The sequence below is a fragment of the Marmota flaviventris genome, chromosome 1 (assembly GCF_047511675.1).
Source record: "Marmota flaviventris isolate mMarFla1 chromosome 1, mMarFla1.hap1, whole genome shotgun sequence".
Lineage (NCBI taxonomy): Eukaryota > Metazoa > Chordata > Mammalia > Rodentia > Sciuridae > Marmota > Marmota flaviventris.
This window is the reverse complement of record NC_092498.1, coordinates 49,107,627-49,121,494: the sequence shown is the minus strand read 5'-3', so window position 1 is coordinate 49,121,494 and position 13,868 is coordinate 49,107,627. Positions and strand designations below refer to the sequence as shown.

General features: G+C 37.5%; 1 protein-coding gene across 3 annotated transcripts in view; it reads left to right on the top strand.

The window, feature by feature from the left end:
- Window positions 1-13,868, top strand: part of Aass (aminoadipate-semialdehyde synthase) — a 61,555-nt gene that overhangs the window by 31,753 nt on the left and 15,934 nt on the right. For all 3 annotated transcript variants that reach the window (XM_071612814.1, XM_027926447.2, XM_071612813.1), the window contains 8 exons: window positions 113-172; window positions 497-564; window positions 2,997-3,118; window positions 3,483-3,609; window positions 6,234-6,344; window positions 6,442-6,550; window positions 7,293-7,433; window positions 12,821-12,988. In XM_071612814.1, coding sequence (XP_071468915.1) covers window positions 113-172; window positions 497-564; window positions 2,997-3,118; window positions 3,483-3,609; window positions 6,234-6,344; window positions 6,442-6,550; window positions 7,293-7,433; window positions 12,821-12,988 — 906 coding nt within the window. The remainder of the gene's footprint in view (window positions 1-112; window positions 173-496; window positions 565-2,996; window positions 3,119-3,482; window positions 3,610-6,233; window positions 6,345-6,441; window positions 6,551-7,292; window positions 7,434-12,820; window positions 12,989-13,868) is intronic.

The following is a 13,868-nucleotide window of genomic DNA, read 5'->3' as shown; positions in this document are numbered from 1 at the left end:
TAAACTCTAATAATTTCTTTCAGTTTTTTGACTAATATTTTAGTATGGATACAAACACCAAGAAGTCACCTTCTCAGTATCACTTATCTCTCCTGAATCTCTTTTCTTTCAGTTATTATCGGATGCATCACAGCCTCTTGAAAGTCAGAATTTTTCTCCTGTGGTGCGAGACGTAAGTTATAAGAATTTCTTTACATGAATGTATTTTCTGAAGACCATCCTCACTCCCCTCTGTCCTTTATTCATTCTCTCTCCCTCTTTCTCTCTCTCTGGAAATTTAGGAAGAAGGGAGAAAGGCTAGAAGGATGCTGGGATGTTAATTTGAGAGATGTGACTTTTGTCATTGTCTGACTCAATTTTGGGAGACAGCAGGAGGAGAGTGTGGGTGACTTTTGACTTCTGCCCCTCTGCCTCTTTTCTATTGGTCACCAGCCCATGTTTGTAGGACTGAATTAGCTGGATGCTAAAAGAAATTTCTTGTGTCATATACATTTAGGCAGTGATCACATCCAACGGTACATTGACTGATAAATACAAATATATCCAGAAACTTCGAGAGAGTAGGTAAGTACTGTTTAGATTCTCCTGTTTTATACATTTGTTCTTGGATTTGATGAGTATTTTTTAAAAACTTCAATGGGAGTTCTTAATTTTAGGCTTATACAGCCTGCTAATTTTGATCCTGTCATCTCTGTAAATGTAGAACATCCAAGCGAAGTGACTGAACTTAAATAAGCAAAAGTCCAAAAGGGCTGTCATTTGAGTAGCCCCTTGTTCTTCCTCTAGCATTTCGTGTGTTTTGATTCCTCAGTCATTTTTTTCAAAGGAAAATGAGAATATTAACTCCACTGTGGTGTTTTCCATTTGGATTTTAGATGAAGGTTGGGACTTTCTTTTGTCTAGTGTGTGGTTCTGGAAAGTGGGCTCTTAGGAAGACATTAAGGGAAATAGTGAACAAAGCAAATAGTGACAGGTAATTTTCCCTAGGGATTCTCATTTGAAAGAAGGTGCCACATAATGTTTTAGCAAATCTACCTAAGATAATAGTTCTCTTAGGTATTCAGCTGAGACTCCTGTTTCTTTCTTCTTGGATTCTGAAAACATTGACACTTCTTTGGAATATTCTGATTTGCTCCAGCTGATTACACTTAGTTTGTATTTATATCTGCTCCACTGGTCTCTTCACATTTAAAAACATAGCTTGTGACTGAATTCTCAGGAGAAACTAGAGTGAGAAAACAAAAATATGTCTTGCTCAGTGGTTCTCCCTATAAGAAGTGAGTAAAAAGATCTGCCCAGATCAAGTATTTCAAAGTTATGTCTTTCGCACATGGGTTTGCTTTATTTAATGAAGCAATGAAGCATTCCGGCAAAAGAGTGTTTAATTATTTTTAAAAAGAAGCTAGCTCTATAATGCCATCAGAGAATTTCCTAGAGGGGCAACTGCATGTGGTGTATCCTACAGCTTCCTCTGTCTTTTTATTCTCATTATCTGATTACCTTTTTCACTACTTACACCAGTCACATAGCTAATATGACCAATGACAATAATATCTTCACAATGTACCATATTTCATGTAGTAGCAGGTCTCCTTGGTTCCAACTATTAGGACTTCACCTTCTACCTTCCCCAATGAATTCTTGTGCTAGGAGACTGATAATGAAGATTGCATTTTGAAAGGAAAATTTACCTTAGTTTGAATCCTGTCTGATTCCTGTGTTCTTTTCATCACTTGGCCCAGTGATCATTCACCTGGAACCAGGGGCTTGGGGATCCTGAAGAAGTGAACAGGGTTAGAATCTAGGAATGAGTGCTTTAAAACATATTTTGAACATTTTATATTTATACATCAAAAAGTTTTAATTACACAAAATTTAGAAAATGTTATAGAAAGATTATACAGTAACCAATTAATGGTGATTCTTTGGAAGGTGAAATGGGATGGGAATAGCAGTTAGGGAAATCTTTTCTCATTAGTGATATGCATATGTTGTGAGTGAAGAGAGGCAGGGACATGTTATATTTATATTTATCATTTGTTAATAATGAAAAGATTCATGGTTTATAATTTGAGAGACATCCTGGCCTAAAGATTAAAACAGCTTCTGGCACTAGGCCAGCTCTATGGTTTCATGTTGATATTTGGGAATTTGATTCAAAAGACACTTAATGAGGGCTGGGGATGTGGCTCAAGCGATAGTGTGCTCGCCTGGCATGCGTGTGGCGCTGGGTTCGATTCTCAGCACCACATACAAATAAAAGATGTTGTGTCCACCAAAAAAAACCCTAAAAAATAAATATTAAAAAATTTTCTCTCTCTCTCTCTTAAGACACTTTATGAGTACCTTCCATATTCAAAGCATTAATGGGTTTATAACGATGTCTTCATCACTGTTTGTAGGAAAGAAAGGCTTTTTCCCAGAATAAGGTTTGAATTCTAACAGAACAAACTGTTCAAAAATGAAACTCCATCCTGGAATTAGCCTCAAGTTTCTACAGTAAAGCCATTGCATTTGTAATTTTAGAGCTATGATTTTGACTGTTCTCATATGACCCTTAAGATACATAGCAAAACAACTTCTAATGTGTATAATAGTGATCTCAGATTATTGTCTCTTTGCACTGTTGTGAGGATTCAAATCAAGTCCCAAAGGAAAGCCCTTAGCACGACTGAATCATATCCCCTTGAAGGAAAAACTGTAAAGCCAACTTAGAGTTATGAGTAAGCCAAGAAGTGGTCCAGTGTCTGCATGGGACGTCGACACACACAGGACATCTCAGTGATGTGAGGCTTCTGTCTCCATCCTACAAAATCTAAAATGGAAATGAAAGATCTTGGTATAAGGAATTTCTGTTCAGGTTCTTATTTAAGTAGTGTGGGAGAAATTATTTCCTCATAGTCCAGGTTTTGCTTTGTTTTGGGGACAGCAAGATTCTGCTATATATAATGCATAAGATTTTAAATGATACCCCCCACCTATTTTTCCCCCCACAGAGAACGTGTTCAATCAATTTCAATGAGTACCAAGAAAAAGGTGTTGGTTCTTGGATCTGGCTACGTGTCTGAACCTGTGTTAGAATACCTGTCAAGAGACAGAAACATAGAAATAACAGTAGGTAAATAAGCCCTTGTTTTTTTTTTTTTTTGGAAGAAGAAAAACTGATGTAAATTTTATTTTATTTATTTATTTTTTTAATTTTTTTATTGTTGGTTGTTCAAAACATTACATAGTTCTTGGTATATCATATTTCACACTTTTATTCAAGTGGGTTATGAACTCCCATTTTTACCCCGTATACAGATTGCAGATTCACATCGGTTACACATCCATTGATTTACATATTGCCATACTAGTGTCTGTTGTGATGTAAATTTTAGATAACAATTTTCTTTCTAAAATTATTTTTTGGAGATGTTGTATGTTACTCTTTGTCCAGTGGCAAGAAATCTAAAAATTGGACTTTTTAATTCTTGAAATAGGCTCTGACATGATGAATCAAATTAAACAGTTAAGCAAGAAATATAATATCAAGCCTGTTAGCATGAACATTTGTACACAAGAAGAAAAGTTGGGCTCCTTGGTGGCAACACAGGATCTTGTCATCAGGTATTTGGAAAGAATGAGTTCTATATTTCTTTTTGGTTGTTATTTCTCTTCCCTTATTTTCTCTTGGTCTTTCTCCTTCTCGCCTTCTCTCCTCTGCTCCTCTGTTCTCTTTTCAATTGAAATATGCATCCAGTAAGGTGCATAAAACTTGTAGCTCAGTGAATTTTTAGAATGACCATATCCACATCAAGAAACAAATGGGAGTGGTACCCCAGGAACTCTTTGTGTCACTTCCCATTCATCAACTTTGTCCTCTAGTGTAAATGTTCTTCTGGCTTCTAACATACAGATTAGGTTTTGTCTGTTTCCAACCTTGATGTACTTGGGTTCAACCAGTAATCCTTCCTTTATTCAACATTGTGATTGTGAGAAACGTTTGTTATTGTCTGGAATTGTAGTTTATTTATTCTCATGACTCTGTAGAATTCTTTTGTATGAATATACAATTGCTATTTATTTGACTGTTGGTAGATATTTAGGTTGTTTCTGGATTTTGAATTTATGAATTATGCTGCTATAAACATTTTAGTGTTTGTTTCTTGGTGACCATATAGACTACGTTCTGATGATTTTAAACTTGAAGTAGAATTCCTGGATCATGAGTTATTCATATTTCATGTTTTTGTCTATTTTTTCTTCTGGACTTGTGAAGCTTAATTGAAAAGGAGATTCTCCTGTAAACATTTTAAGTCTTACCATGGGAACATATCTTCCAATATAGTGATTATTGCTACTTAAAAAAGCAGATTGAACTTTATAGATCTAACATTGATTGATAGATACACATGAGGTCAGTGTTAGATTTGAATGTCAAAGTCATGAGAATAGTGATTTATTCTTAGAATACAATTTTTCCAAGGTAGGAGAAAAAAAAAAAAAAAACTACCTGCTTACTGATAGTGATTGCTTAATAATGTCCATAGTTAGATCAGATTCAAATTGTATCTTTGGAGGAAGTTTTGTAATGTCCATTTTAAAAAAGTAGACTTGGAAAACAGATTGAATGAAAGGTGATTCTAATTATAGGTGGGAAGTTATGCATTACCTCTTGATATCTTTGAATATAGGCTCACCTTGGGCACTTAAAAGTTTACTCATATTAGACATATTTTATATAAATTAATTTTTATTTAGCAAAAATTAACTAAAGATAAATATATCTTGTCTGGTAATGATATGACTATGATAAATAATTCTGATTCAAACTTGAGTAGTCTAACCTTAGTAAAGCAAAATAATTTATCTTATCACACATGGATACTTAAATATGCCATTTTTCTGAGAAAACAAAAAGAAAATAACATAATAAAACACACTTCGAAAGAAATCTGAAGCAAAATATGACAAGATAATGGATAAAAGCAATTAATTAATGTTCAAAATTCAAATTAAGCAAACTAGTAGCCTTCAATAGCAGTTAGCCTTAGTAAAATCTGTTTTTTGTTTAACTTTTTTGTATTTGGTGAATTTTATATGCTGAATAGTGGTGATTTCATTAGACATTATTATTCTGTATTATTCCTTAAATAACTTTATTATTTTTTTAAGTTGGAAAAGTTATTTTGATATAAATACAGTGTTAGGGGTTTAAGAACTAAAATGGGCAAAAATGTTTTACAAACAAAAATATAATAATATATTAAATTTTAATGGTTTTAATTTTTAAAATTTTAGTTTTTAATGACTTAATATAAAATAGTAATCAAATTTGGTTAGTTTTTTTTGAAAATCCATTTGCATTTTGAGTATGTTTTTTACAACTGATACTTTTAATCCTTTTGGATTAATTGGGTTGAAGTCAAATGACTCAAGTTATGTCCCACTGAGTGCCCATTATATCACCTTCAAAAAGAGGGGTCAGCTCTAATCCCATTTTCCAAAAATCAAAACAACATCAACTGAAGTCCTTCCATCTAGACCTTGAGTGAAGAATGACAATTGCTCCTTTGTTTCCATATAACATATGAACAGACTGAGGGAAGAGGTGGAGGTTAAGTGAGGGTCACTAAGGAGGCTTTTAGATGTGCCAGCAGGATGAATTTATTCTATGAACCTCAGGGAGTCCTTGGTCATTTCTGAGAGAAGTCCCATGGGACTGAATGTTCGTACAGATAAAGGTGCATCTGAAGGGGGTGTGTGTTAGTCAGCTTTTTGCAACAGTGACAAACACCTGAGGAAAGTAACTTTGGGAAAAATTTGTTTTGGCTCAGGGTTCAGGAGATTTTGGTCCATAGTAGACTGGGTCCATTGCTTTGGCTCTGAGATGAGGCAGAAAATCATGGTGAAAGGGCAGGACAGAGGAAGTTCATGACAGCCAGGAAACAGAGAGATGGTAGGGGAAGGGACAAGACATAGTCCCCAGGGCATGCTCTCAGGTACCCACTTCCTCCAACTGTGTCCCACTTGCCTACAGTTTTCACTACTTCCCAGCAGTCTATTCAGCTATCAATGGACTAATCCACTGATGAGGTCAGAGTCCATCCAATTACTTCCCCAAAGCCCCACCCCTGTACATTGCTGATTTGGGGAGCAAGCCTGAAACACGTCAACTTTAGGGGGGACATTCCAGATCCAATCCCTAATGAAAAGAGAGTTTCTTATTCATTTCTGCCTCTGTTTTTAAGCCTGTTGCCTTATGTGTTGCATCCTATCGTGGCCAAGGCATGTGTCGCAAGCAAAGTTAACATGATCACTGCAAGCTACATCACACCAGCCCTAAAAGAACTGGAAAAGAGGTGCGTTCCAACCATTTCCAACAAATTAAGTGGCTCTGTGGCTTTGTTTTCACTTTATATCCAACTTTTTGTTGTTCCTCTTTCCACCTGTTTGCAGTGTGGAGGATGCTGGAATCACTGTCATTGGTGAATTGGGATTGGACCCTGGGCTGGATCACATGTTGGCAATGGAAACAATTGATAAGGCCAAAGAAGTGGGAGCCACGGTGAGCCTAGTTTAATCCCAAAGTCCATTTAGAAAGACATTAAAAGGTCGTTTCTCGTGTACACAATCTTTCTATAATTGTCACGAATGATGCTGCTGCATTATAGCTCATTCTTTGCCGGGGAATTTCAAATAAAATTTTGTGCCATCAGTCAAAAATATAAAACAATGTCTGAGTCTTGGGTAGCAACTAATTTTTAGAAAAAATGGACATTACTACAATATTTTAGCTTCATAAAGAATAAATTCTTTATGGAGGTTTATGGACTGCTTTGGAGGTTCTGTAATATAGTTTGACTTTTGAAAGTGAGAAAAGGGTCTTTGGAATATCATCATTATGTTGGAGTATGAGATATTTGCACATAACAAAGTACTATTGAATATGTTAACTGTTTTAATTTTTGGAATATAAAAATACATGTAAATTTTAATATGAACTGGAATTGATAAGAAGTAATTCGATAAGAAGTAATTGATAAGAAGTTCATTTTTAAATGAACAAAATGTTAGTTACTCTCTCTAGATATCCCTTTTATTTTTAATGTTTATCAAATATAACTAGTTAATCAAGTAGTGTCTGATGTTAAGGACATATATTTAAAGCTTTAATACTTCAAAAGAAGAAAAACTTTACAGCAGATTTACCCCATGAATATCATTGCCCTCAACTGATGATTTAAATTCATTATTCTTCCTAACTTATTTTTTTATTCTCCCTCATCCATTAATGTTTTTATTTACAGATTGAATCTTACATTTCCTACTGTGGTGGGATCCCAGCCCCTGAACATTCAGACAACCCTTTGAGATACAAATTTAGCTGGAGTCCAGTGGGCGTTTTGATGAATATCATGCAGCCTGCCACCTATCTGCTCAATGGAAAGGTAAAGAAATACCTTCAAAGCTTTAGAGATACAAACCTGCAATGACTGCCTAACAAAGTCCAAACTCTCTCTCCCTGAGTTGCTGCTGAGGTCCTCTAACAATGGCTCTGCTGCCTCCCCCGCCCCCATTGTCCCTTCCTTCCCAGCATACATCTCCTGTACCATTTAGTGTGGTCTTACCTTCCAGCAAAGCCTGTGCGCATTCTTCTCTTTTTGCCTTCTTGCAAGTTGCTTTTGGAAATTCACATCTCATCTCTACACTCATACATTCTGGTCATCTTTGCATTTATTTCAGCATTTACTGAGTAGCTGCTGTTGTTGGCTGTGGGATGAGGCACCAAAGGCTGCCACACTGAATGCAGTGCCCATCCTCAGAGAACTCACCACTGGATGGGGGTGGCTCTAGGTACAATTTCATCCCTAGCTGCTGTGTAACAGAACATAAGTACTCTCCTAATTTAGTATTATTTTTACCGATTCATGTAAGGAAATTTTCTCAGAGAGGATGTTCAAGGTCATCATCAGGGACTCAAAGCCAGTTCTAAATGACTCCAAAACCTTTTCTTTCCCCTTTTCCTAGATTGCTTGCTATCAGTGAAACAATAGACACTGGAATAAACAACTATAATATAAGAAGAAGCATTTCTAAAGTATACTAACATGCCACAGAAATACACAGAGGGCAGCTGATCTAACCTAGGTGAAATGGTCAGTGGAGAAAGAAGGAAAAGCAATGGAGAGAAGGCTGAGCTCAGCCTGGAAGGATAAGAAGGTGCCATTCAGGCAGGGCGCTTCCCTTTATGAAGCAAATCCATGAAGGAGAAGTCAATTGTAGAGAGTTAGGCACAAATGGCTGAGCCAGTATTAAATCACATGATTTGGGATGTGGCTCCCAATTGTTTGGACTTATTGATTGTTTCCATTGCCCATCAGCCAGGTCTTTCATGCCTATGATGTAAATCTTGGTCATAAACTTGGCTGCATATCAGATACCTGGGTCCTATCCTTAAAGATTCTGATTCACCAGAGTTTTGGAATTAAAAAAAATCTTCCCAACTGATTCTAGTGTCCATCTACATTCTAGTGTGATCAGCAGACTATAGATTCATTTAGAACCCTACTAAATAAGCAGGGCACTTTAGGCGAATGTGGGAAAGATACTGAATGCTTCAGAATAAGAAACCAAGTGCTGGCTTCCTTCACAGTGTCACCAAAGGCTAGGCAATGGTTAAGTCCATTGCATATCAGTCTCTCCATGTGTGATATGAACACTGAAATTTTATCCAGTTCTCCAGTTCCATGAATCATTATGGTTTGGGCCAGAATCTCAGGCCAATGTTCTCCCAAGTGCACACATCCTTTCATGTGCTGCTTACTGTCTGCCTCCTGTTGCATTTCAGCAGCTCCTTCCACCTCTTGCATTTTGGAAGGACATTGGCCTGTGTTTCTTACAAATGCTAGGACTAGCTAGAAAAATTCTTGCTTTAATTGTGCAAAATGCTGATTTTCAGGAGGCTATCTCAATGCTAGGGAAGATCCAATGAAAGGCTCAGCAGAATGCCTAGTGGAAGGAGCAAGGGATTGGACACCCATGGACCTGGTTTTGTTCTGCCATGAGCTGGGTGGACTTTGGGCTTCTTGTCTAAAGAGGACAATAATATCAGCTTCGCAGGGTTCCCGCAATAAGACTCAGTGAAATTCTAGAGATTGCAATCTGCTTAACAACTGGTTGACAGGCATGTCATCAGTCTTTAGCAGATATCAGCAAAATAAAGAAATTAATGGTCATGAGAGCTCAGGAAAAGCAAGAGGTTATTCTCGGCAGCAGAAGTCATATTTGTTGAATTTGAAAGGAGTGCTTTTTCACATTTTCCTGACACTGTGGGGAATTTGAAAAAGAAAATATGATGCTTTTCTTTCTTTGCATTTTTTTTTTTCAAGGTCCTGCTTAAGTTTTTTGCGGACAGCTTTTCCTGACACTCTGTCTTCCATTCACTCCTTTGTCTGAATTCAATTACATGTCAGATGCTTAACACTCCATTGTCTGTATTTTTCTGGGCGTTGTTATTAGTCACTCAGTAACTCAAGTGTATCCAGTCTGTCTCCGGAGCCAGACTGTTAAACTTCTTAAAACCTCTCTTGTATTCTTGTTCCTCCACCCACTCTGCTTCCATCACGTCCACCACAGAGCCCGCCTTAAATGACACGCAGAATCTTACCGAGGGAGCCAAGTGACCTCTCTGGCTTCTATTTAAAATTGAAGTGTCAAACTTTTCCAGCAATTAGAAAATGAGTTAGGGCATATTATCTCACGTCCTTGTGGTAAGTTCCAGCCACTGGTACTATTTCTCAATTCTAATCAGATTTCTAACAAGTCTGATTTCCTTCCACCTATTTGGAAACAGTGATTCATCTTCTCCTAGTTCCTTTTCCTCTACAGGTGGTGCTTAGCTTTCCTGCCTTGGGAAGAAAGACAGTCTTACATTTGGGCAGGACATGGCAGAGCTTTGTCATGGTCTCTTTCAGCTTCCTCTCCCAGTCTACCCCAGATAAACACATACTTCAAGTAAAACCTGCTTTCTCTGCAACCATAGCTTCAAGGTTAAGTTTTCTAGGAGCCCACTTTCCCCTGCCTGCCAGCACCTGACTGCAGTAGCCTTTAGGAAATCAGGACAATTATGGCTCTCCCACTGCCCACAGCAATCCATACTTTCCTCAGATACTCCACTGGTGGCACAATCGGAGGTGATATACTGTGTCAATATCTTTTCAAAATACTCATTCAGAAATAAGCACAATTAAGAGGGTCGTGTCATGAAGTAGAAAGCACATGGGCATTAGAGTTGGATAGACCTGGCTTCAAGTTTGCTCATGGGTGACTCTCTGAGCCTCAGTTTCTACCTCTATCAAATATGCTATTGCCTAGATGGAAGAGAAGGTACCCAAGGCACTTGAAATACTATGGGCCTGGAATAAATGACTCTATGTTTCCTGTGTTAAATTCCTCGTTGTATCACTTGAGCAATTTTCATATCACATCAGTTGTCAGTCAGGATTTCCAGGACTTTAGAGTAGAAGTAGGTGACTTTCTGAAAACCTATAAGGATAAGATATACTCTCTGTGGTTATAAACATGTCAAAATATACTCTACTGTCATGTATTTCTAAAAAAGAACAAATAAAAATAAATAACTAAAAACTAATTACATAGGGAAAAATTTTCTTGTTGCTTAGTGATGAAGCAGATTGTGGTTATTTGAATGTTTGATATAAAACATTTGACAATGATTCTTAATGACTAGGAGATGTGTGTGTGTGTGTGTGTGTGTGTGTGTGTGTGTAAAACATTTGGACTTAGAGTGGCCTGCAACATCAATGAGAGATGAGCCAGATTCTGCTGAGAGTAGGTCTTGGATGTTAGTATCATCAGAGAATAAAGAAATGAAATGCATACTCTCTGTGAAGTAGATACATCTTTCTGTCTTCATTCAAGTCATTACTTAAATATTAAACATGACAGGGTTTATTGAACCCATGGTATGTCACTAGAAATGCAACTCTGAATTGATACAAGTGGTAATGATTACCCTGTAATTTTCTGGATCTGGTTGCTTAGCCAACTGTCAGTCTCTCTAAATGAATCAATACCATTCAGTTTACAGTTCCTGATTTTCTTCCCCAGAATTCATGATGGACTTACGAACTAGCTGATTTATTTCTCATTGGTAAGATGCTGGACTTTCATCTTTCATCATTTTTATTCAGTTTTTCTTTTTTAAAAATTTCCTAACCTTTAAATAAGTAAACAGAACTTTGGAATTGCCATAGGTTATAGAAGGGAAATGGATGTGGAGACCCTAAGCGTCAACATTGACCTTCTTTATTTGATTTTTAAAAAACTTTAGAATCATATCAGAAGATTTATTTTAAACAAATAGTACAGAAATTGCCTCTCTGGAAATGTTAGTGGTGCATCGCAGAAGGGGTTACAAGAAAATTAAATGGAAGGCATTTCTCACAGCAGCACAGCGTTTTAACCAGAGAGATTCTGCCCATCCTGACACTGCAGTCTGGGCAGCCCTTTTCCTCCTGGTCTTCCGCCATATTGAGATGAGATGAGATTGTTCATGTTAAGGCACATGTGGAGCCCATCTGCAAATAACTATGGGAATAATTAAGTGTAGCCAAAGCATTGCCTTTGGGAAAATTCCTTTGAGTTCGTCCTGAGGCTCCCTGGAAACCTCTTTGTGCCTTGTCGAGTGTACAGTTTTAGAGATGTGGTCAGAGATGGTGGCTCGCTGTGCAGCCAGGACAAAATCCAGCTCACTAGGATCCCTGACCCGAAGTCTCAGCCCTGATTTTATCACTCCAGAATTCTTTCCATTATCTCTCAGATAACCACAAACCTCACAAACTAAAAGAAAATGTAGTCCTCCAATTAAAATAAAGACAAAACCAAGCAACAAAACAAAAGAGCTTTACTGCATTTTTTTTCCACTTGCCTTTTATTTATTTATTTATTTAATTTGTTTTAATTAGTTACACATGACAGTACAATGATCTTGACATATCATACATTTGAGTCAGATGGGATATAATTTCTCATTTTTCTGAGTGTACATATTACAGAATTACATTCGTCATGCAGCTTTACTGCATTTTGAATGTGCGTGTGGGAAGAGGTACAGGTAAAAGATGTCGTGAGATATCAAAGAGCTTGGGAATCCATGATTAACTTCTCATCGGCCATAAGATTATGGGTAGTACTTATTTGAGTTTCACTGTATGCTCTCAGCATTGTCTTTGTTGTGAAGGGAGGTCTCCTCACAACCTCACCTGCCCTCTAACATGTACACAAAGTTTTATGTACTGGTCTGGCTGTGAGCTCTTTGTAGTTGCTACTTCATGGTTCCAGGTACTGGATAGACATATAGTTAATTTTCAATGAGAAAAAGAGTAGATGGAAGACAGAGATTACATCTTACTCATCACTGTCCTTATTCTCTCCACAATTTGTGTGATCCCTGGACATACATAGTAGCTGCTCAATAAATGCTAGCTGTGTGAATGGAATGTATGACTCATGCCTGACATGGCATTCAAGAGGGTGTGAGAGTGAAAACAACAACAAAAAAATTACCATTTCGATTTGAACATTTAAATAAGTATCTGTTATTTTTGCCTTAGTGTTATAATTCATAAGTTTATTGAAAAATTTATAAAATTATGGTAACAGTGAAACAGCTTGACTCTGGGATGCTGATTACGATGGTTTCATTAAAATTTTATTTTTTAAACTTCTGTTTCTTTGGGGTAGTTGATGCAGATGAACCCAGAGGGGAACAAGCTCTGCTGTAACCCCACCTGCACCTCTTCAATGTTCTCAGGTCGTGAATGTCACAGGAGGGGTGTCCTTTTTGGACGCAGTCACTTCCATGGATTATTTCCCGGGACTGAATCTGGAAGGGTATCCCAATAGAGACAGTACCAGATACGCTGAGATCTACGGCATTCCGTCTGCCCACACGCTGCTGCGGGGCACACTGAGGTATAAGGTAAGCAACTGTATTGTAGATTGAACACCTTGCCAGTTTTGATGTAAGTGTGTGAATACTTAATTTCCCTTATTAATCAAAGTAATTGAGATGAAAAAACAAATCACAGCCTCTTTTCTCTTTTGATTAACAGTTTTAGAATGTGCCTCTTTTCTCTTTTGATTAACAGTTTTAGAATGTCAGATGTCAACTCAAAATCACAAAGGAAAATATAATGCCTTATTAGCAGTCAGGGGCAAGAAGGTTCAGGTTTGTGAGATTTGGGGGCCATGTGGCCTCACCAGGACTCAATTTCTCTTTGTTCCCCAGCCCTTTTTGCCAGGATTCCCTGAAGTCCCGATTTCCACACAGTGGCAGGCGGATGGCAGGGGCTTTACTTCTTGCACTCTGTCAAATCCAGTGGAAATATAAAAGCTCATCTTTCTAATCATTAAAAATGCATTTTTTGTCTCTTTAGCTGGGATTTATCTCCAATGTTGGTAGAATAAAAGTATATTTTGATCTATGATATTCAATATTGATGAAGATGGAGTCAGTCTCATTTGAAACATCTGGATTGGAGCTGGGGAAAGGGACAGGGTGACAGGGACTTCCCCAAAGCACACCTGGAATTTTTTAAAGTATTTTTTTAGTTGTCAATGGATCTTTTATTTTGTTTTATGTATATGTGGTGCTGAGGATGGGTCCCACAGCCTCACACATGCCAGGGAAGCACTCTGCCACTGAGCCAAAACTCCAGCCCTGGAATGTTTTTAGACCACCCAATGGATAACACATTCTAGGAGGAAAAAATATAAATGTCCGTTACCAAGGTAGGCAGACCTGGGACTGACTGGCAGAACAGGCCCAGCGGCCCGCCGGCATGGTAGACACATCACCC